We start from the raw sequence: 22,555 nt of genomic DNA on the forward strand, positions 1-22,555 counted from the left end.
TTTATTAATGTATAAAACTTTGAAGGGACCAATTAGGTCCCTAGTTCCTCGTATTTAAAAAGAGTAGATTATTTGATACCCTTAATTAATTGACATACATTTTATAAGGTGTTAAAACATGATTCGTAAGATTTTGTATGACAATGGCAAGCTGTGACGTTACTTATTTACCGATGTAGTTGACTATTCACTGATTCCAAAGCAATTAAAAATTGACGCCATTCATGGCGTATGCAAGCAAGCAATTAAGATTTTCGGTTGGTAGGTCGGACTTCCCGGTGGTCTAAATGGTAGGACACCTCTAGCGTGTAAAGCCACAGGAGCTGCGGGCTCGAATCCCACCCGTCTAAAATCTTTTTCACTAAAAAAACTCAATGTAAAATAGAATGTTACAGTTGATTGAATTTTTTTGTCACAGAATTGTTGTCTTCTTCAGTCGAACTCTCGGCTCTTTGATGTTATCACCCTATGACATTTGACAGGCGCTTAAAAATGTCACTAACCTTATCGGTCGATGTATCAAATGTACCAAGCTTTTACCCACATCCCACATAGCCTGTTATATTATGGCGATTTGTTTATTAAACCAACGAAACCAACAGCATTTCAACCAGCTACAAAAACGAAACTAAACCATTACCCTAATCTGAGCTACATAATCAACGAAATTACACCCCGCGTCTCACGAAATTAGCCAGGTTTTAGTGTATTCTGCTATAAAATAGTGGTGGGATTAAAGCGGGAACGCCACCATCGATCAGCGCTGGCGCTTGTTAAACACAGTTTCTCACATCACAACAATAGCGCTCTGCGGGCATATTTCAAACCATCGGATAGCAACATCGGCCGGCCGATCGGTTTGCAGGCCGCGCTCTAACTCAATAAATCACCTCCTTACAATATTTATTCGCAGGCCACCCCACCACGGGTTCCCGATGCTATTTCGCTTCGTTTTAACACGATGAGAAGCGATAGTGTTTTGTAAGCGATTGTTCTTTACTTAGTTGTATGTACGGTCAAGGATTTGAATTCCTAGCCCACCACGGAACCTTTTCAAAGGAAAAGTAATTACGATTTTTCTTGTGGACTAATGCGATGTCACTACGACGTTTACTGTGAAATTGTTCCGTGATAGGTCAGGGATTAAAGTCATTGACCGTACCTATGTGTAAATATATTTAAATTGGTAGGGGTCGAATATTGCGCTCGACCCTGATTGATTTAAAGTCGAAACTACATTGAGATTATTTAATCCTGATTACCAAATGTTTCTGTAAGATCAATGTATATTGTTCGATGTTCATAGTGTACCGAATCAAAGGCGACTACAATTTTGAGTCGGAAATTCCAATTATAAAACAGTTCAGTCAAACCACACAAGCTAATAGCGTCTTCTTACTACAGCCGATAGGGCATATATCTAGATAAATCATTTATCTATTCGGACGGTCAGGTACACGCGCCCTGTGGTATATAAGCTGTGAAAAATTACTATTAAATCAGAATTAAAACCGACCTACAAAATAGTTTATTTAGCACCAACCAACTCTGGATAAAGTGCCTAAATAATGAAATAACTATACAAGTTGCTACAGGGGTGTCTGTATTTACCCTAGGGCCAAGGGGGCATGGCCTGGGGCGGCAGGCTGCGAGGGCTTTTTTTCTTAAATTAAATACTTTATCGTTACTTAATGAGGTGACAAAGCTAACTGGTCCGGGCCGCCAAATATTTAAATACGCCTCCGAGTTCCTAGTAACGCATAAGTCTCATGCCTAACGCGAACTAAATATCCACCCGATAGTAAGGGCTGCGGTTACGAGCCAACATCCCTGGACGTCATCTAGTATTGATATCTCAATAGGGAAGTTTAGTAAGTGACCGCGTTAAGTTATGACGGTCATTTCTCAAAGTCTGCCTCGCTGTGGGCTGGCACTGGCCTGTCGATTTAATGGCACGGCGTTTAAGCCAATTAGTTCACTGAGTACGGGTTTTTAAACACAGTCATTTGTCACTTATTTCGAGGTACTTTAGGTTGCCTCTAGGTTGGGCTGGGCTGGCTTAGTTGGAAAATTAATCGGTGTATTTTAGTAGCTAGGGTCACTGTACTTTATGGCCCTGCATTGTAAGTTAAGTAGGTTTCATCAGCAAAAAACAACTGTTTTTCGGTTGTAAATCAACATTTGAAATTATTGGTAAGTAAAAATTCCATGCAGATCCTAGCGTTTCATGGTTTTAATGGATCTTGGTAGCTGACCATTTTGTGTCACATCTTATAATAAGTATACCTACATGAAAACGTTTGTATAAAGCAAAAAAGCGGTAATAATTTCCTGCTTAGGCTATAGGTACAAGATCTTTCTTGTAAAAATATAAATTCTATGTGTGTAGTAGACATGATTACACTTGACTATCTCGTCGCCGTCACTTCTTGTTTAAATTTTTCTATAAAATTGATAGAAGGCATACAGTGACAAGGTACTAAAGGCCTAAAGGGTAAAGATATATTTGACCTTCAGTATATACCTAGTACCTACCTACTTATACCTCATTCGTTTATCATCAATAGCCTCAGACATCGCTGCATTCCAGTCCTTCGGTTCTCCAAGAATTTTAACACCGCCAAGCAAACAAAATTCCTTTTGTTAACGTATAAATTTATCTCCAATTATTGGTTAATTCATAATTACTGTTTGCCGTACCGTACATTACTAAGACCGTGATCATAATGGGTTCCTGCGGACGTTCGCAGTCTGATGGTAAATCTCTCTTAGCGAAGGCTTACATGTACTATCTAACTACACTTTACCTTTACACGTGATTTCGCTAAACCTCAGAGTTTAAAGCTTAACTGTAAGTTTTGAAAATCTATAGAACTTAAAACATTTCTATTCAAAGAGGAAACCCTGTCAGCATCTTCGGGACCTTGCCAAAGGGCTACTCTTTAAGTAATTTGTTTTAGTTTTAGGTTTTATTTTATTTTAAGTATTTTAAGTTTAGGATAGGTAGTTTTATTAATTTAATGCTTATTGTTAAACATAATTATAACTTGAAACAAAACATCGGTTGTCTTTTTTCTTCTCATTAAAATTTTCAGGAAAATTAAAAAAAATGGCGAGTGCCGAGCGACATTAACATCCTAGTTGTACTTTTGTACCTAGTTGATCAAAATTTATAGACATTTTGACAATTTTGAATGGTTACTACAAATCTACAGGTCAATTAATACACGAGTCGATACAGACTTCATAATAAAGCAAGTAAAAACATAATTTATGTGACCAAATAAATCCATTGGCATTTCCAAGCACACAAGTCAAAATAATTTCACAGCAACTAAAATTACAACAAGTTCTCGATGAATCAAGTTCAATGGGAGCCGCCCTCATAAAATCACTCATTCACGATGAACACGATGGATTGATTTGACAGAATCACACGTTACAATTATGCAAAAATGTTCACGTTCATTCCAATTTATTGCTGGCCATACAAATAAACGCTATATTCGATGAAACTACATCTCTAGCGAGAATTAATTCTAGTAACGAGCTCGCATTACAAATATTAGAGACATTGATTTAAATGAAAAGCAATTCCGCGATTCGATACGATTTGTCGATCGGAATATAATTATTGTACTGGCTCACATTTCACGAGATTTAAGACAGCCAATTTAAATGGATACATTATTCGTGTCAGTAACGTTGCATTGATTTTATTAGGCATAGAACGTACGGTTGAACTTAGTGTGGTTTTAGGTAATGTTACTTTCGAATCATTTTGGGACCACTTTATCATAATAGGAAACGCCTTTGTATTGTCGCCCTTAGGCTGTTATCTGTTAAAGGAAACAACGACTCTGTTGGTGATAATGATAAATTATATCAAGCAAAATAATACTTCAGTGCTATTACGAAATCAGATGTTTAAACTGAAAGTATGATGTAAGATATGTTCACAAACATAGAGCACTTCGCACACATTTACATTGACGTTTCATTGTACTAGAATAGGGTTTTGACACTGCCAATTGATTGACATACATTTTATATAACAATTTTCTTTAAAGTTTTTTGCTCAATCAGGAATCATCATCATCATCATCCCAGCCTATATACGTCCCACTGCAGGGCACAGGCCTCCCCTCAGAATGAGAGGGCTTGGGCCATAGTTCCCACGCGGGCCAGTGCGGATTGGGAACTTCACACACACCATTGAATTGCTTCGCAGGTATGTGCAGGTTTCCTCACGATGTTTTCCTTCACCGCAAAGCTCGTGGTAATCAGGAATGATACCGATCAATATGATCTGCATATTCTGCATATACTACTGACAAATCTATTTGAATATTACTTTACAAACAAACAAAAAATACAATCCGCTATGTGCTGTTACAGACAGACTGCACTCTAACTGCAATGTAACTGCTGCCGATTGCCCTTACATTTTGCTTTACAGTTTCATTGGAGTCGGCGGGATTGCACAGAAACTGCGCACTAGCCGCGATTTTAACGTATCGGTAAACGTTAGTTGCAGTCATGTTGCAGTTGGAATGCAGTCCGTCTTTAACAGCCCTAAGTTTTAAACACGATCTAGTATGCAACCTGAGACCGTATTGTCTAACGTTTCTGACGCTCGCGATCGCAATCAAATGACAGATTTCGCATACAAAAAACTGTTCAATACGTGGACATTTTGATTTTCCGAGTCAATTAGATCGCAATTTATTTGATCTATGCCCGTATAATGCGCGCATGTGACCCCAGCCAAGATTAGTATGTCGTATAAAACTCCACATTTGACGTTTGTTCACGTAATTGCGCAGGCGCGGGGCGGTCATGATGAAGTGATTTCACCCTTGATCGCCGCTCGATTGGCGGTTGTTTCGATATATTAATGGGCATTAAGTTCTCTCAAGAGAAGGACGATTAACTTGAATGTTTGCAAGGGGTCAGATAATTCAACGGTCATAAGTTAGAGCGGTTCTTATTAGGCCGAGTAAGACTTAACCTGCCATAGCCGGCCATGGGCTATACTTAACTTATGAATGTGCGCTATAATGGCGATGTGAGCGTCATAGGAAATATTTCACTTTGAAGCTGGGCGGCTATTAGCTGATGATTTTAAACTGCATTACCATCAAAGCTACGTTCTTTACGTAGAATGAGTATGATTCGGTACGGATCTTTGCAATTTGAACGATGTAATTTTCATTCAAAATAAAAATACCGTTGTTAAATGTCGCTATTTAACATAACTCTATTTTGAAGTAAATACCCAATCGGACGAATAGTTTACGCGCTCCGGTAGACATACAATACTTACAAACATATATTTATATTATAGTTTGCTACCTTTTGGCTTTGCCGTTGACGGGTAAAAATATTCCCAGCTTTCATAAAAAAAAATCCTATCTACCTGAAATCGATTGTAGGAATCATTATCCAGATATATCTGCCCAAACTAGAATTTCACGCTTTGTAGTCGGGGTTCTCTAACCACTCGACTATCCGATTGTCATAATGTGATGATATGTCGTGGATTTCAACAGAAGTGATTTGTCGATTCCGCACGTCTCCGCTCCGCTTCAATCAAAGCGTTCTTAGGACAGTTCCTAGATATTACAAATATGTGGTTACCTCAAAACTTGGTTAGTGCACACGATGACAGGCCGCTGCGAGTTGTCCAGGTTGTCCTTGAGTTGGAGGACAGCGTGGACCCACAGGAACTGTCCCGACCGCCGCTGTAGCCTCAGGAGCGCGATGCAAGAGCGCTCTTGCTCTGACTGGGTTACTGAGGGACAAATAGATGGTCACATTTCATCACCATCTTCATCATCATCCACATCATCACCATCATCAATATTATCATCATTATCATCATCATCATTTCAGCAGTAAGTAGGACGTCCACTGTTGGATATAGTCCTCCCCCATACAACTCCAGTTGCTTCGGTTGGAAGCGACTTGCATCCACCATTAACCCGCGGGTTTAACCGGGTCATCCATCGATCTCGTTGATGGACGTCCTACGCAACGCTGCAGCGGATAGGCAAGATAGTCATCATCATCAACCAAAAGACGTCTATTGCTAGATGACCAATGACCGGTCCTGCATCACCCGCGTTCATCGCATCCTGCGTCCTGTACCAGGTCATTATGTACTGTATTTAACACATTCAAAATATGATAAAACTTTCGCAATCCTAAACCAAATCCACAGAGCATTCAGTGCAAATCAATAGAACACTTAATCATTTAACAAATCCAAAGCCAACTGTGTGAATTGTGCTAATCGAACGAATCGAAATTAGACTATTGTTAATGAACAGATTATCAAGCGATAGCTAAATAATGTGGCGTCTAACTAGACACATTTGTGGCGCGTACCAAATGAAAATATCCGCCACACGAATCCCAGTGAATATTGAATGTTATGTAGTATTGCTAAGGAGTCGATAGTCCAGTGTTGGGTGGTATAAAAAGGCGTTGATGTGTCTAGAGGCTCAGTAAACAGTGACAATGTTATGATAGTAATTTACATGATCCCGGAATGGCCTGGTCGATGATGGTGCGTAAGCGCATGACCTTATACGGCGTCCGATTCATCCATCGGCGTCGTAAAAGGTTCGGTTTGTTTGTTGATCAAATTAGCCGATAAGATTTGAGTTTAGTTTGTTTTGATTGGGAGTTTTTATTGTGATTTGAACTACGAGTATGGTTATGACGCGTAGAAAAATGGTGGAATCAAATAGTACTCGTGAGTATTAGTGATCTTCTTAAGTTTTTTACCTATAGCTCTAACAACTCTACTCTAACTAAACTCTTTGGCTTAAACTTAACTTCATAATCAACCTAATAATTAAGGTTCTAATAATCTTCTGTCGCTGTTTAATTTAGTTTAGTTTATTTATTCACTCAACATAACAATTACATTATATAAATACATTAAGTCAAATTATATAAGAATTTATGCCGAGATCGTCCAAACTTGTAAAAATAAGCAAATATAAGAAACAATCAATAAAATACAATTTCAAAATAAATTAAATTCGTCCTCAAGGGGGAGTTGTCTAGAAATCAAATTATTAATTATGTCAATGAAAAGTAAAAAAAAAAAACTATAAATAAATGGCATCTCAAATAGGGATCGTCATAACAAAATAAATTTACTTAAAACATATTAACAAATATTCAAATAATGTCAAGAAAAGATTATTTCCGAAAACTCACTTACAGAATACAGAGGGTTATCCATCAAAAGGCTTTTCACCCGGCGACCGAACGCCTCTTCGCTCAGGTCAATTATTCCTAGCTGTCAAGTAATTCCTTGGCTGATGAAGGTCTAGTGATTGTTATTTGGCGCTCGTTTAATCGTTTCCTTTGAGATCCTGTATGCTTAGTTTCTTAAAAAGAGTTGTATGAAATACGTTGTAGGCAGCTATGTAGGTATTATTTTTAATAACACTGGGCTTTAAATAAGCTGTGCTAAGAATTTAGTGTCTATTTTTACGTTTTAAGGAAAAAAAAACACTATGTCTTTATCAGTCTCATCATGACCAGTAGGTAAATCGAACTTTAACGTCTAACAAGAAAGTATTGGTATTAATGTTTAATTTTTAGGTATTCCTTTCATTATAAATGTGACAATTTCTGTTATATCTGATTTACCTTTACGTCTTTAAATTTTTTACATATATTAAATAATAAATGCAAAAGTGTGTGTTTGTAACTCTTTCACGCTAAAACGGATGGATGGTTTTGGATGAAATTTGGTATGTAGATAGTACATCTGCAATAGTATATAGAAATCTACTTAAAATATGTTTTGACTAATGAACCAGAAATGGAGCACCTAGACATTTTGCGTAATATTTAGCTACTCAACAAATCATTTAAATAATGTGCGTAATATGTAATTAATTAAACACAATCTAATTGCATGGCAGGACATCGATAACAGTTTACTGCACTAATGATGATTTATTGATTGGCTTTGCGGACTTTATGTAGGTGGCCTATGTATGTTACTTATATTGCAAACGCTGATCTAGTTTGAATAGGTTTTTGGTAGGAGGTAAAGAAACTAAATTCAGTCTCTCTCAATGCTGTGTAGTGTAGTGTGTGTATGTAAGATGAACGTAAAAGGGCGACACAAATGTATATATTTTTTCGTGCAATGTCTCGTTCATAAGTTGAGTAGATAGTTTGAAGCAGTGCGTTTAATGCAAAGACAAAAATACCTTATACGTACGTTTTTTAATTTTGTCAATTCAAAGACATTTAAATTTAAAACCTTCCTAATTTATATCACGTTTGACAATATGTATTAGCGTGAGTGTAGATTTTGTTGTTGTGTATGAAAAGCAGACCGAGAGTAGCCAGACGGAGGTGGCGACTTCAGAAGGGACTAGCAAGACTTAGCTGCCGACAGGGGGAGATGGAAACCCGAGAGAGAGAGGCCATGCCTAGCTGTGTGACATAGACGATGGCTAAAAAAAATATGATAATCAAAAATTAATCTAGCTAACTTTGAAATTTAGAATAGAGCATTAGATGTGTCGTGTCATCCACAAAGCAGTTCTTTTATGGGAACAGGTGCATAATAATCTCTTAACTAACCATCTCAAAATATAATGATTAATACGGGACCATTTTGTAATCATATCAATCTTTTTATTATAATATTATCATTAATAAAACATGGTTCAATAGAAATGAACAATAGTACTTCACGGCATATCATTTACAAAGGTCACCGCACACGGACCCGTCCTTGTCGTTCTCGATTATCGAATCATTCGAATGATGACTCGAGCTCCGATGCATCGATTGCCAACCACATTAAGTTTTTAACAACTGTATTTCTCCAACACTCCCACGATAAAGAACCTTGTGTAGAAGCAAGTAGATTCAAGGAGCGTGCATGTGTGTTAGTACGTTTGTCGGAGAATAATGAGGGTTAATGCCAGACGGTTATTTGTGCAATCTCGACTGTTGGTTTTAGAGCCAAGAAGAGATTGACGACTGCTTTGATTGTGGTCGGGTCTAACTGCCAGCTTGTTTATCTTCGGGCACTTATTTTGCTCGTACATATTGTTAAAGTGTATTAGATTTGCTGTTTCTGAGACCAACCTACGCGGTACGGCTAATGGTGTAATGATATGGATAGTCGTTGAAATAACTAATCGTTAGTTTTAGTATTTGACAGGAGCACCTACGAGCCGAGTTTAATGGGGTTAATTTTGTTAAATAAATTAAATGTCAAGTGTCACTTTAGAATTGTAGATAACTCGAGACATATGGTGATTAGTTTGAGTGACAATCCGAACTGGGCCTGAGTGGGAACTACGGCTCAAGTCCTCTCATTCTGAGAGGAAGCCTGTGCCCAGCATAGGAACGTATATAGCCTGCGATGATGGATGTCGACTTAACAAATCTTAAGTCGGTCCTGCATGTTTTAGCCGAAGACTACAAAATAAATAACTGCCAAGGAAGCGTGACCTCCCCCTCCAGCGTTTGACCTCGGAAGCACATCTTCACGTTCAAAACATAAGAAAGTGTTCCAATTTTGCATTTGCTCCCAGCTGCGAGCTTTCCGTCAAGCGGCGAGTCACGAATCCTGCGCAACCGTTCCGCGATCACGTCATTAACAGGTACAGTATAGTGCATGGGTTAGGGATAGGGTTGCCAGATGGTAGAAGAGAAGGATATGTCCTCGTTAAAGTTTATTATCCCGTTCTTACTGTAAGTCCTTATTTTCCTAAGCTTGCTGAAAATATGTGCCTTGTCGAGAGAGAGCAACAGACTAAGGGGCTGTTTTACCAAACATTGATTAATTTTAACTGACGGATAAATGTGACGCCGTCTCCGTTTATTCGAACGAAACAAACAGAGACGGCATTACATTTATCCGTCAAATAAATTTAATCAATGGTAGGTAATACTTCAAAAATATGTCACTTATTTATTTATTTGTAAATAAAAAATTACAGCATTACAGGTAAAACACCAATGCGCTATAAAATTAAAATCATACAAAAAAATAGATACACAAAAAGACATTTTTATGCACACATACAAAAAAAACGAAAGTCATAAGAAGGGTTTTATGATTATTTCTTTAAAAAAACCAAGTACTTTCAAAGAATAAAAAAACTCATTTAATAAATGTCTTCCTTTTCTACAGGAAACTCCCCCTTTTTTTAATCCTGTCTGCCCTTTTTCAATTTCTTATCTAGCAACCCTAGTTGAGGTCGAATTTTATTTGCTTATAATGTGACAGTTGGTTCGAGCTGTCGATTTATTCGATTTAATCTCTCACGTAGTGTAAGTTAAGCGTTCACACACGATTGTCACGCGCGAGCCATCTCGCTTTCACTGGAGCGTGTGAGGCCTCAACTTGTGGATACCGTTTATTATAAACGCTCTACGTTGTCGTAGGTTATCGATAATGATCATGAGATTGGTATTAAGATATTATATCGCTTGTGTTTTCTCTTTGCGTTATTGCAAGGTAAAATAAGCAAGTAATTCTGTTGTGAAGTCGGTTGCACAGAACTAACACAAAGAGGAGTGTAGAAGTGTTATTGTAAATATTCCTCTAGGACCAATGTCGCTATGCATTAGTTTTTCACTTTTTCAGATTTGAACCAGTTTTTGAGCAATCAACTTCGATATAGACTAACGTGATTTATCCAGATGGGAACCTCGCATCCTTGTCTTTAGCTCATTCATGTAACATTTCCAATTCTCTTTTCTTTTTTTTTCTCTTTATATTGATTCGAATCAAATACACAAATTACATTAATATTTTTATTAATTTTGTTAAAATTGAATGAAAATTAATGACGAGCAGGACGTCACATGGAATTTTAACTGGCTATTATCCTCATCATTTTTTGTTTAATTTAAGTACAAAGCAAAATAGATGTCCAACGTCTTCTGATAATCTAAATAGGATTTTTTTTTTACCCAAGAAACTATCCAATTATATTTGTCATGCAGGCGTGGCTGTCCTGGAAGTCTATTCACAGCAGTGGCGAAGCGTCTATAGAAACCGATTCCCACCGGCTTGCCCAATATTTGCAAAATAGTTAGGACAACAGGACGTTCAGGATTTGTAAAAGATGTACAAGCGATTTTGCTTCGACTTTACCATGAAATATCTGACGTTTCGCCACAGGTATGTTTTTTTTTAGTTTTAGTTTATTAAATATACTTACTTAATCTATGTTTGCTTTGTGCCTCCTTGCAGCAATCTGGATGCAGCAGATGGTACCAACTCACGCCGTGCAAGGAACTCCTCTCCCAGCCCAGATGCCACTCGCTACTGGTAAAAAAAATTATTATGTACTTGCTATTCAAAATATGTACTGTACAATCACAAGCACCAATGTCTGACACAACCAAACGTGCTGCGTGCATCAGATGATATGACTCTATTTTTAGGGCAGGTACAGGTAGGACGTGTCAGATATTTTTACCCCGCTCCGCTGTGGCCGGTGACTGTACATTAAACGTCATTCAAATAATGGACTTATAAAATAAATTTTGCCCATATAGCCGCGATTACACTGAGTTGTTCACCTAACGAACGTCGTCAAACTACTTAGGCGTCTTATACTACCGTGTTTTTAACACTTTTGCGGTCCCCGCATGCAGCATGCGGCGAACGACTTAGTGTAATTGCCGCTTATGTTAGGGAAGGATATTTCGGCATTTATTCAAGCCGAACTACCTGGCTTTAACTAAACTAATTGTTATGATTAAAATGTGAAAATAACAAATCTTAATGAAAAATTTAAGTGGCTTTGTTAAATTACAAGTTGCATTGAAAATTAATTGCTCAGGAGCCTTCATCAAATAAAATAATCAACTCTCAAAGAGGATCACAATTCGAAGTAAAATTAAATCATAACTTATTATGCAAACATCAATTGAAATCCAACTTATTGTGAGAACAGCGCAAGGTCCAAGTGATTGATCGATGTGTTGACCCCGTCGATATTTGTTCTGTTATGTCAAGTTCACTTTAATTACTTCGGTTAAAATAAGAACTGTCTCACATGATATCTGTTATATTAGAGCTATCGTCACCTGGGCAGATGGTAGAAAAAACGAAGGCTAAAATAAATATCTGATCGAGGAAGTATCTTAATCAATGGAAGATCTTAGAAATAAAACAAAGTTGTTGATTTTTTATCACATTCAGAATAGATCATCTGTCATTGATGTGTAAACAGTTAGATAAGTATGTGGAGTTATAAAGTCTAAAGTTTCCACTAAACCAGGGTGTTTTGTTTCTTAAACAATAGTTTTAGATGATGATCAAAAGCTAAACGAATATATATAAGCTATACCTGTCTACTTCAAATGTGTATCTCATTGATAGTTGGTTTTAATGTTGATCTTTACTCGTATTTTAGTCTCGGCAATGCGTCGTTGTTCGTGTTTCACTCGCATTTGGAAATATTCAAACGCGTAATTTTTTGTATATGTCTTTTATGTACAGTCTGTGCTTTGCAATATAAGAAGCAAATTCTCTTTCGAAATTTCAAACCAACAATAAAAACTTTGCTATCCCTGACCTCTTTTGTAAGAATATACTTCAGTTCAAGCACCATTGATAGTAGTTGAGACAAACGCAAATAGCTTATAATACATTGCGTCAGTCTGGGATATACCTAATCATAGAAGACATTGACTGCTCAAAACTCTTTAAAGTGCTGCGAAAACTGGAAGTTAAATGGTGTCTCATATTACTGAATATGACAATGACAATATTTCGTATTTGGAAGAAGTTAGACGACAATCGTTGACCATCTTAAGACTGGAAATAACTGTAAAAAGTTTAGACATAAATTGTAAAACATTTTTACCAAATTACATCTCTACGGTGACAAGCAGCACAAAAGAATCAAAGCTATCGATAAAAACTAGCAAGTATACTAAAAACCATGAGATTGTATCAAAAACGTAACAAATGTGAATTGAAAGGAACACTCGTTAAGCATAATAGCGAATATAATAAGGCTTATTGACACGTGTGAGTCACAATCATTGTGTTTTTATATGATTACAAATAAATAGAAAAGATCACGGGCGCCAATGTAATAAATACTGTTTTTATACAGCAAAATATACATACATAAGTATTACAAGAGGAAAAACAAAGTAATTTGAGATGTGCGATTAAATTATTGTATGTAACCTTTGGCGTCTCAAGTGCAATAATTTGAAAAACAGCTTAAGTACGTCTTGAGTCGCTGCAATAATAGACAGGTTGACACACAATACAGAATCATCAGGTAGGTATATACAAAAGATATAAGTACCTACAAGGAAAAAAATCACAAGACAAGCCTAACGCCTTAGAGCTGGATTCCACTTGTCGGATTGGCAGAACATTTTATATGAAGCTATTCAGACTTGCCCGACACGATTTTACACGAAACGGATCCGACACCCGACAAGTGGGAACGGGCTTTTATCTGTGCAGAAAGATCTCTTCTTAATATATATTTCAGTTATTTAGTATATTTCACTTGTAGCCTGAATATGACTGGCGTAAAATATTTGAACATAAAGAACTATGTTATACGAAATAAATTTAAGCTATCAGATTTTTATAATCAATAACTTTGATTCAAAGCACGATTAAGTGAAGAAACGTACCTAATATACTATACATGTAACGTAACACCAGAGTCGTTTAGTGATGGGACTTAATGGATTTTGAGTTATATCGGTACTTATTAATTGGTAAGTAACGAATATTCTTGCAGACTCCGTTTAGCCTTACTTAGGTGGCAAATAATATTCCAACCTAGAATTTCACTAATAGTCTCACCAAAATTTGCGTAATAACTGGATTACTGAGGACATTAATTATGATTAAGATTTAAAATTATTAGTTTTATCGACTCAAGTTTCGACACTTTGACTCTCTAGTCTTGTGATATTGACAGCTGTCACCCGCACCATGCTACAATAAAAGTACTGTACACTATTGATATCTACCTAGTTATCTAATGTTAGGTTAATAAAATTTTAATTAAGGGCGGGTAGCCCGCGACTCGTAGGCGCCTGGGCATAAAAGGCGGTCGGGGCGTTTTCTACTCAACTAATCGGCTCTTTAAAAGGCAAAATGTGAATACATTTGTATCAATTACATCAGTCAAGCAAAGGCAATAACTAACGTCAGATTATGCTTATAATGAGGTAGCTGTGGGAATCAACATAATGTCCAAAGGAGACGGCTCAATGGTAGTTTATGGTTTTATGACGCACGCCTCGTTATGGTTTGCATCTACTGACGAGTAGCATAGGCATTGAAATATACCTACAATCTAAATATCACAGAACTATTAATACGGAGGAAAAGAAATGTCATTAGAGCTAAAAATGCGAGGTAGAGATATGACTGAAAAGCCGCATTTCTTTTTCAGAGCTTGGTCTAGTTAGTCTGATACGAAATTAATCCTTAATATAAGATGACACGCTCGTTAATGGCCGCATTTTAATTGAATGCCGTCATGTTGGTACGCTTGCTAGATAAGGTAATAAATACAGTTTTAAAGTGGTAATTGAAAGGTTCAACGTGACTAGTGGGTTACGTACGATTTGGACGATATTTTGCCTTTCTCCAGGAAATATCATGCGAATAGGTACACAAAGTTGCGAGTTTAATAGAATTTGGGTCACGGAAAATGAAAAATACGCTAGAACAAAGTTGTCTGATCATCAATGGTGAGATTAAATTTTTTGATATTTTACAATGATTTGCAAGTTTAATGGTTTTAGAGAATGAACTCGGATACAGAGATAAAATGAATTGTTATTTTCTGTACCGGAATTAATTAATCTCGGAATAACTCTACTTCCTTCTTTTGCAAGGGCTTGTGACAAAAATAAATTTGCTCGACATTAAACCAACTCACGATCTTGAAGTAACCCGTTTTTCAAAGCAAACAAAACGCTTGTCATGTAGCTGCGTATGCGCTCATACAGTTTCACGGTAGCTTGTAACTCTGTCATTGTATGCAAAGTGACACTTCCGAGCAGGTGACATGCTTAATGTTTACATTTCATAAACAAAGCGGGAGGTGACGACACTTCGTAGGTAGGTTGTATTTTAATAAAGTTTTCAATGTCTTTTTTGCTAGCTATTTTGATTCTTCTATGGTGACATTTGATTAAATGATAATTTTTGGTAGTATGTATGTATGTAGCTTATTGTACAATCAAGTGCAAAAATATGTTACTACGGCCGGTTAAGTTCATATTTTTACAGTTGACTGTACAAAAGTAAAGAAAGAAACAATTACCAAATATTGATATACGTACAGTAAGGCGAACTTAACCCTATACGGAATCTCTTCCAGTCATCCTATGTGTAGATGACAGGAGTATATAGTTAGGGACCGATCAAGGATGAGTTAAGACGGAAACAATGCATAATACATTGCTTTAAAATATATAGTATAAAAAATAGTGTGCAAATTACATACGAGTAGACATAGAAAACAAAAGAACACAGAAATTTAAAGAGATAATATAATGTAAACCAGATCGTCTTCAAAAGTTCAAGCCTTCCCTAAACGCACTCGGTAGGGAGTGTGATTTTCTGATGGTGGTTGGTTATCGACAGTTATCCACAGCTTAGCAGATTGTACTATGAAAGAAATCTTATTGGTCTGCCAAAATAAGTATTCATTTTTATAGTTTAAACTACAGAATTCAATGTGTGTATTTTTTCATTATCAGTATCCGTATTTAAAACGTCCCCATTTTACTAAGAAAATTAAAAAGCATTCAATTATTTCAAAAGTGGTAAGCACTCCGAAACGAAAAAAAAATCAATTATGCTCTCTTTGTTAATAAAGAGTGTTATATTTCTACTCTCAAGCAGAAACCATGAGCTGATTCACCTCTGTTCATGTTAAGGCGGCTCTGAAATTTCAATGCTCCTACAATTTATGCCACCACCCTTGCGCGCAACTGTTGACAAAGCCTGACCGCTGTTTGCCATTGCATATCATTCCAACTGGTATTATTTCATGCCATTGAGCGCAGGCGCGGTGACGCGACTCATGAATATGAAGCGGACTCAATAGATATGTTGTCATATATCTGCCTGCCTTTTGATGGACAGTAGCACTGACTTACGCATCAATAACCTTTGTTTATTGTTTGCGGAACCTTGAACCAGTATAGAGAATCTAAGACGAAACAACGGATCTTCGAGTGGAAATAGAAGATCATAGCTTTTTCCTAGCCTTTTCAGATAGTGTAAGTAAACATTGAGTGAGTACCCTGATGTGGTCTCTCCTATGGATGGACAAATAAATTCACAGGAGAGACGAAGTAATCGCCTTAAAATATGAACGACATTATTTGCGCCATATGCAGCAGGTCTTTAACTTATTTGGTGTCTATATGCAGCATTTTCATATCCATGCTACGTACAGTGATGAAGACGTTTGGTGGTGCCGTGCACCACGTACTTACAAGTCTCGGCATGGCAGCGGTTGCACTGTATACAGCGGGTCTTCAACTTACTTGGTGTCTATATGCAGTATCTTCATGTCCATGCCATGCACGGTGGTGAAGACGTTGGTGGCGCCGTGGACGACGCACTCGCGCGTCTCGGGCATGGCCAGCGGCGTGCACACCGCCAGGAACACCGGCTCGTTGCGGCTGCACAGTGGCAGGTACGACACGTAGTGACCTCTCACTAGCACCACCTAAAAAAGAACAGAACTGTTGACAAGAGATGGTATGGGTTCTGGAAATACACTGACGAGCAAAAATGAAGTGTCGGTTACAGAAATCAAGATAACTTTAAAACCCGCTGTGAAAGCTTCTTCGAGGAAAATGAGTTTGGTAAATTGTTTTATTCATAAGAATAAGTTTCATGAGTAGTTAAATTATCTTCAATGTAGGTACTTTTTTAATCAAAAAAATATCTGTAATAGCTTAGGACCTGTTGCGATACAATACAATAACTCTTTATTGCACACCAACACAGTAAGCAGTACAGAAAACACAAGTATATACATAAAAAATATTTTAAGGTAAGCAATAGGCGGCCTTATGGCTTCAGAGCGATCTTTTCCAGGCAACCTTTACAATGGACAGAAATAAGGAATACATTTTAGCACGTGGTGCAATTTACAGTAGATTAGAGCAGTATCAAGAATACATAAAACTAACACATACAATACACATACACAACAAATCTAAACAGATAGATGGTAGATAGATACCATAACAACATATAAATAAGCTAACTATAACATTCATACGCAAGATGACAGATAGTGCTCTCTGAGCATAGACTGCGATTTTAGTAACCGACCTTTTATTTTTGTTCGTCAGTGTATTCGGTTGTGACACTAAAGTACACGATTTTTCCGAGCCGTAAGAATATAAATAAACAAAGAAGGAATACTTTGTGACCTTGCTTAAGCATCAGAAACAGAAGAACAAGGTTCTCAAATTATCTGAGTATCAAATTTGATATAAATGTGTTCAGCGGCAAACAGAGATACTGTCGCAGTTATAATGTTAGTAAGAATAACATAAAATCAAAGTACGCTATTACTGGGACAGTGAACAAGACTCTGATTTTTACTTTGGGCCTTCGGCTCTGCGATAAGTGAAAATATCACCCAATTTAACCTTTTTTGCCCATTAAAAAATTACCCACAGACATGAAAATTCCTCTAGTCTAGTTCTTTTGCTTTATAGCAATTAGTTATTAGTCATTTATTTGCTCAAACATGGTACAAAGAAGATGGTTTACATACAATTTATGGTGCGACATGTTTTGTCAGAAAGACATGCAAAATCTTTTTCTCAAAAATGTCCGTAAAAGTTGACATTATTCTTTACATATCAGAAGGTGAAGTGCATAGTTTATGGTCAGCGAAAAATTAAAAAGTTAAAAAGATTGTAGGCGCGCTAGCTCGACAATAATGAATTAGCGCGCCTGCAATCAGTCACATTTTTTTTTTAAGTTAAAAAGGCCATGGAAATGTTGGCACAAGTCGTATACAGCCAAGTCTAATGGTCGGTATCAGATATTTTGTTGGAACTCCGGACTTTTTCTATTGGGTCTGAAATAGCTTGTGGTGTTTTCGGTGGAAAAATACACCTGCAGTTTATTTTTAATGAAAAAAGGCGGGAAAGCATAAGTAAAATATTGGAATATAATTTAATTTTATAATATATTTTGAGAAAAAGTTTATTCTATTTAAGAATTATTCACCATTTTTGAGAAAAGCTTTATATAGTCTCGGCTGGAATAGCAATTGCTGGCTTCGTATTATTAAACGGACTCGCAAGCTCGTCCGTTTAATACTCATACTCCAATTGCCTATCCAGCCACGACAATAATCTACTATTAAAGTTGTGTGTATCACTTGCATTCATAACAGTAACTATCTATATTCTAATCTAAATTATTTATGAGTGTCATTTAAATACTCTTGAATTGAATAGTAAGCTTTTGATACTAAATAATTTCTCAAAGCCTGTTTAAATTCGTTTATGCTTTCTAACTTAATAGCAGTTGTTGGTATTTTATTAAATATTCTGTGTGCCATTCCAAAAACACTATTTTAGCATAATATAGAGACAAACAAGTACCCAACAAATACAAGTAGTCCCTTCTACAGGGCGTAATATGACAGCCATACACTACACATCCCACGTTCATTACAGACAAATAAGATGGTGCAAAAACTTTAATCCGTATGATATCATTTGCAATGAACCGGATCCATTTTGTTTTCAATGACCTCGAATTGATATAGGCCATCGAAGTGTTCAAGTTCGTATATAATGACGAGCAATATGACTGTAATGAATTCGTTCATTCTAAAGTGGCTTATTCAAATTTAGTTAAGACGTTAACTAGATGCCCGTAGCTCTACAGAAACAAGTGCGAAGTGATCGTTTCTATAAATAACAGAGTCCGCGCGTTAAAAGCAACATAAATCGTTCATCCTATTGGTAGATCGTCTATTTATCTAATATCTTTAAACGAGCAATTCTTGGAAATAGAAATATTTATTACATAAACTATGAGATGTTTATAGAGTCAACATGTGGTACGAAGTATCAACAGCTTCCCTCATTTCGAGCATACAATATTTATGTTCAGTCAGACAGACGTAAGTGTAATAGAAGTAAACTATAACGTAATGTTGTATTACCAATCCTGCAAACTAAGTCGGAAAGTTCGAAGGTTCGAAGATTCTTAACTTAAAGGTAGCTTCACACTGACCTGTCATAGTTTAAAACAAGTTTACGTTCAGGTTATTGCTTCAAAGATCAATTCCTTTTTCGTAGTCTTCATGCAATGGGATCTCATCGTGTTTGCGTTGCACAAACAAAAGGAAAACAAGGAATTGATCTTTGAAGCAATAAAATCAAATAAAAAAAAAGAAATTACAAAAAAAGGAATTGATCTTTGAAGCAATAAAATCAAAGTGATTTCATTTATATAATCAAGTTTGCCTGTTTATAGGTCATAGAAAGTTGGTAGTAGTTGAAGGCATAATTACTTTACTTTAAACAGAATCGAATGACACTTAACATTCAATTCTTCTAATCGCACCGCCGTTGAACTCTAACCCACGCTGTTAAAAAGGCCCGAGGGCGTGGTTCTATGACATTCTGTCTTGGCTTTAAGCGGACTTGAGACAAGAAGTCTACACCAGACTATCTCAGGGCTGCCATTTATTACATTTTTAGAGAAGTAAGACATTCGAATAATTTACTCAAATTTAAACTATTTTTCTGGAGAAGTCTTACAGAATTTTAAAGTATCGAGAGAAAAAGAACGTCGCTTTTGTAATCCTCCGTTAAAAAAAGGTTTTAAAATGAACTAATAGTTATTTGTGCAGAACAAGACGAGTCAGCGAGTGATTCTAGGTTAGAATCCTGAGAGCAGCAAGGGATTCAAATACACGAGATGCAAAAAAACTTTGGTCTCGTGTGACACATACAATTTTTCACCTCAGCAGCGAGAACATCATTTAAATGTAACATAAGAGTAAAACCCCATATACCTACCTGTTTATAAAACAAACACATTTTTTTTAAATATAATCCGATTATTAAGAAACAAATAAAATAATCACATTTAAAACCATAAAAAAGTGCCCAGGAGATACAATACAAATCTCATACTCATAACATGCATTGTAATTTGAACTTAGACCTTCTTGGTGCTACATGTCACACTTATTTTTTAATACTGCAAAAAGCCTCATCTTGGGGGTCATTAAAAAGGTTGACCAATAAACGTATAATTTATTATAAATGTTATTAAACCTATATGAATTTTATTAAGATTTCCCTTTAAATATGAATTTTATTAAGATTTCTATTACATAAACATAAATAGATTTGTTAAAAATTCATTCAATTTAACAAATATTTATTCCAACTGTAGAGGCTGTATACGGAATTATTTTATAAAAAAAAACAAGAGACGCGGCTTTCGTGCAACGAGGTTGCATACTTTATTAAAAGATCGGGAAAATTTACATTTTGGAAATATTTCGTTGTCATGTAATTTATTAGGTATCTATCGATATATTTTTAATATCAAAAATTTAATTTAAGATCGTAATCGACACATTTGATCCTATCTCTCGCTTTTTTCGTGTTCAAGTGAAATGACAGATAAAAGTAAAGTTCAAATATTTGGAATTCAGTGAGTAGACCCAACACTGTACTCAGCATTTAAAAAAAATAATTAAAACGTTACTTTGTCTCACGGAGTGAGCAAAATGCGATTTTGCTCACTGATTTCTCATAGCAAAACCTGTCTGTTTGAGGTGCTGAGGTGAAAAAACAATTACCTACTTTGCTCACCCGCGGCCATGATAGCTACGACTATGCAACAAAATTTAGTTCATTGTATGAACCTCCGCACAGTAACGCCTGATTCAATAAAGTAGAGGTCTCAAAACATTATTCCTTTTATCTCGAAATTCCGTGTCGCTTTCCAAACTATGTTTTGGTAAAGAAATTTAAGAATTTCGTTAAATGTTTTTATGAATGGCAGCCCTAGCCCCCGACACAATAGTTCACAGTTCGGCCGCTCACCGAACGATCCGGATTCACGCGGCCTTGAACGATATCTTTTAAGCTCTAGTTTTTAATAAGTTTTTTCCTGTGGGTACAATTACACAAAACAGTAAGGTGAACTTTATTAAGCTGTTATTATTGTACCTACTTTAAGGCTATGGTTCCACCAGAGATGTGCGAGGATGCGTTGCGAGGAATGTGTCTGTCAGGAACCAATGGAAACGCTTCATTTTGCTATCCTCGCTCCGCTGAGCTGTTTCCACTGTGCGAGGATGAGTAAATGAAACGTTTCTATTGGTTCATGACAAACACTTTCCTCGCTACGCACCTTAGTACATCTCAACGCAGCTTTAAACATCATTGATATATCTTATGGCTATTTCCAATACGTAAGGTATTGCGAAACGTAAATAGTAGATTGTTCAACAAGGGACTAAAACAAGCCATAATGACACGAGATGTACGAATGGCATTATAATTGTTTAGTCTCGCGTTAAACACTATTTTTCACTTTGAATGCGAGGAAAAAAAACAATGTTCTGTTCAAAATTACAATATTACTTTTTAAAAATGTACGCTCGACTGCCATCTGTTCAAAATTCAAATAGCGAAAAAAAATTGGTTGCGCGGTTATTTCTTTTCCTTTATTGCTTATGAAGTGACGCTTTAAATGCCTGCATATTTAGCAGACAGTTTCAAAATTGAAAACTATTTAAAAACTAATTGGACTATGCTTAATATGAATTAATCCTTAATATAATTGTATAGATTAATATTCGTAATCATTACTAAATTGTGTTTCACGAAATTAGATCGTGTTTTTTTAATATTTTTGCACAGTTGTCATTTTGAGGATATTTCTACGCCCTAAAAATCCTCCATTCACAAACTGTTGGCTGTTTAGTGGTTTCCAACGTAAATAAAAAAAAACTTTAATCCCCAGAGAATAAAAAGGAGCTTTAGTCCCGATATGCAGAGACTAAAGTAACATTTTATGAGCAAAAAATATAAATTACTTAGTGTGGGGTAAGTATAATCTCTAACTTAATGCCTCATTAAATTGAATTATACGTACTTAACTTTATTCACCAATTAACCTACCTATTGGTAGCCATTTACAATGCAATAAAACTAGCTTGAAATTGCGTAAATTTCTGTACCGATCAATCAAAAACAGCAGTACGAACGTTAGTTGGTTCAAAGTTTAAAGAATCGGCAAGATTTTACAAAGTTCGTTGCATTCTAAATTTGGCTTTAAAGTTAACTCTGACTGTGTTCTGACTTGGAACTTGGCTGTTAAGTTAATATCTTAAACCAACACGTTTATACTTTTAGTGATAAAACTAATATTACTCGTATTAAAGTGCTTTATGATGCGTTGATAGCTTCTCGGAGAGTAATGTATTGGGATCGAGATGTAAAGTTAACATGTTCCATTATGATCATT

General features: G+C 36.2%; 1 protein-coding gene across 1 annotated transcript in view; it reads right to left on the minus strand.

Moving 5' to 3' along the window:
• Positions 1–22,555, minus strand: part of LOC141439294 (uncharacterized) — a 190,223-nt gene that overhangs the window by 10,474 nt on the left and 157,194 nt on the right. Inside the window, exons 7-9 of the mRNA XM_074103552.1 lie at positions 16,564–16,748; positions 11,226–11,332; positions 5,641–5,794 (exon numbers count right to left, since the gene is read on the minus strand). Of these exons, the coding sequence (XP_073959653.1) occupies positions 5,641–5,794; positions 11,226–11,332; positions 16,564–16,748 (446 nt within the window). The remainder of the gene's footprint in view (positions 1–5,640; positions 5,795–11,225; positions 11,333–16,563; positions 16,749–22,555) is intronic.

This window comes from Choristoneura fumiferana, chromosome 20 (assembly GCF_025370935.1).
Source record: "Choristoneura fumiferana chromosome 20, NRCan_CFum_1, whole genome shotgun sequence".
Classification (NCBI taxonomy): domain Eukaryota; kingdom Metazoa; phylum Arthropoda; class Insecta; order Lepidoptera; family Tortricidae; genus Choristoneura; species Choristoneura fumiferana.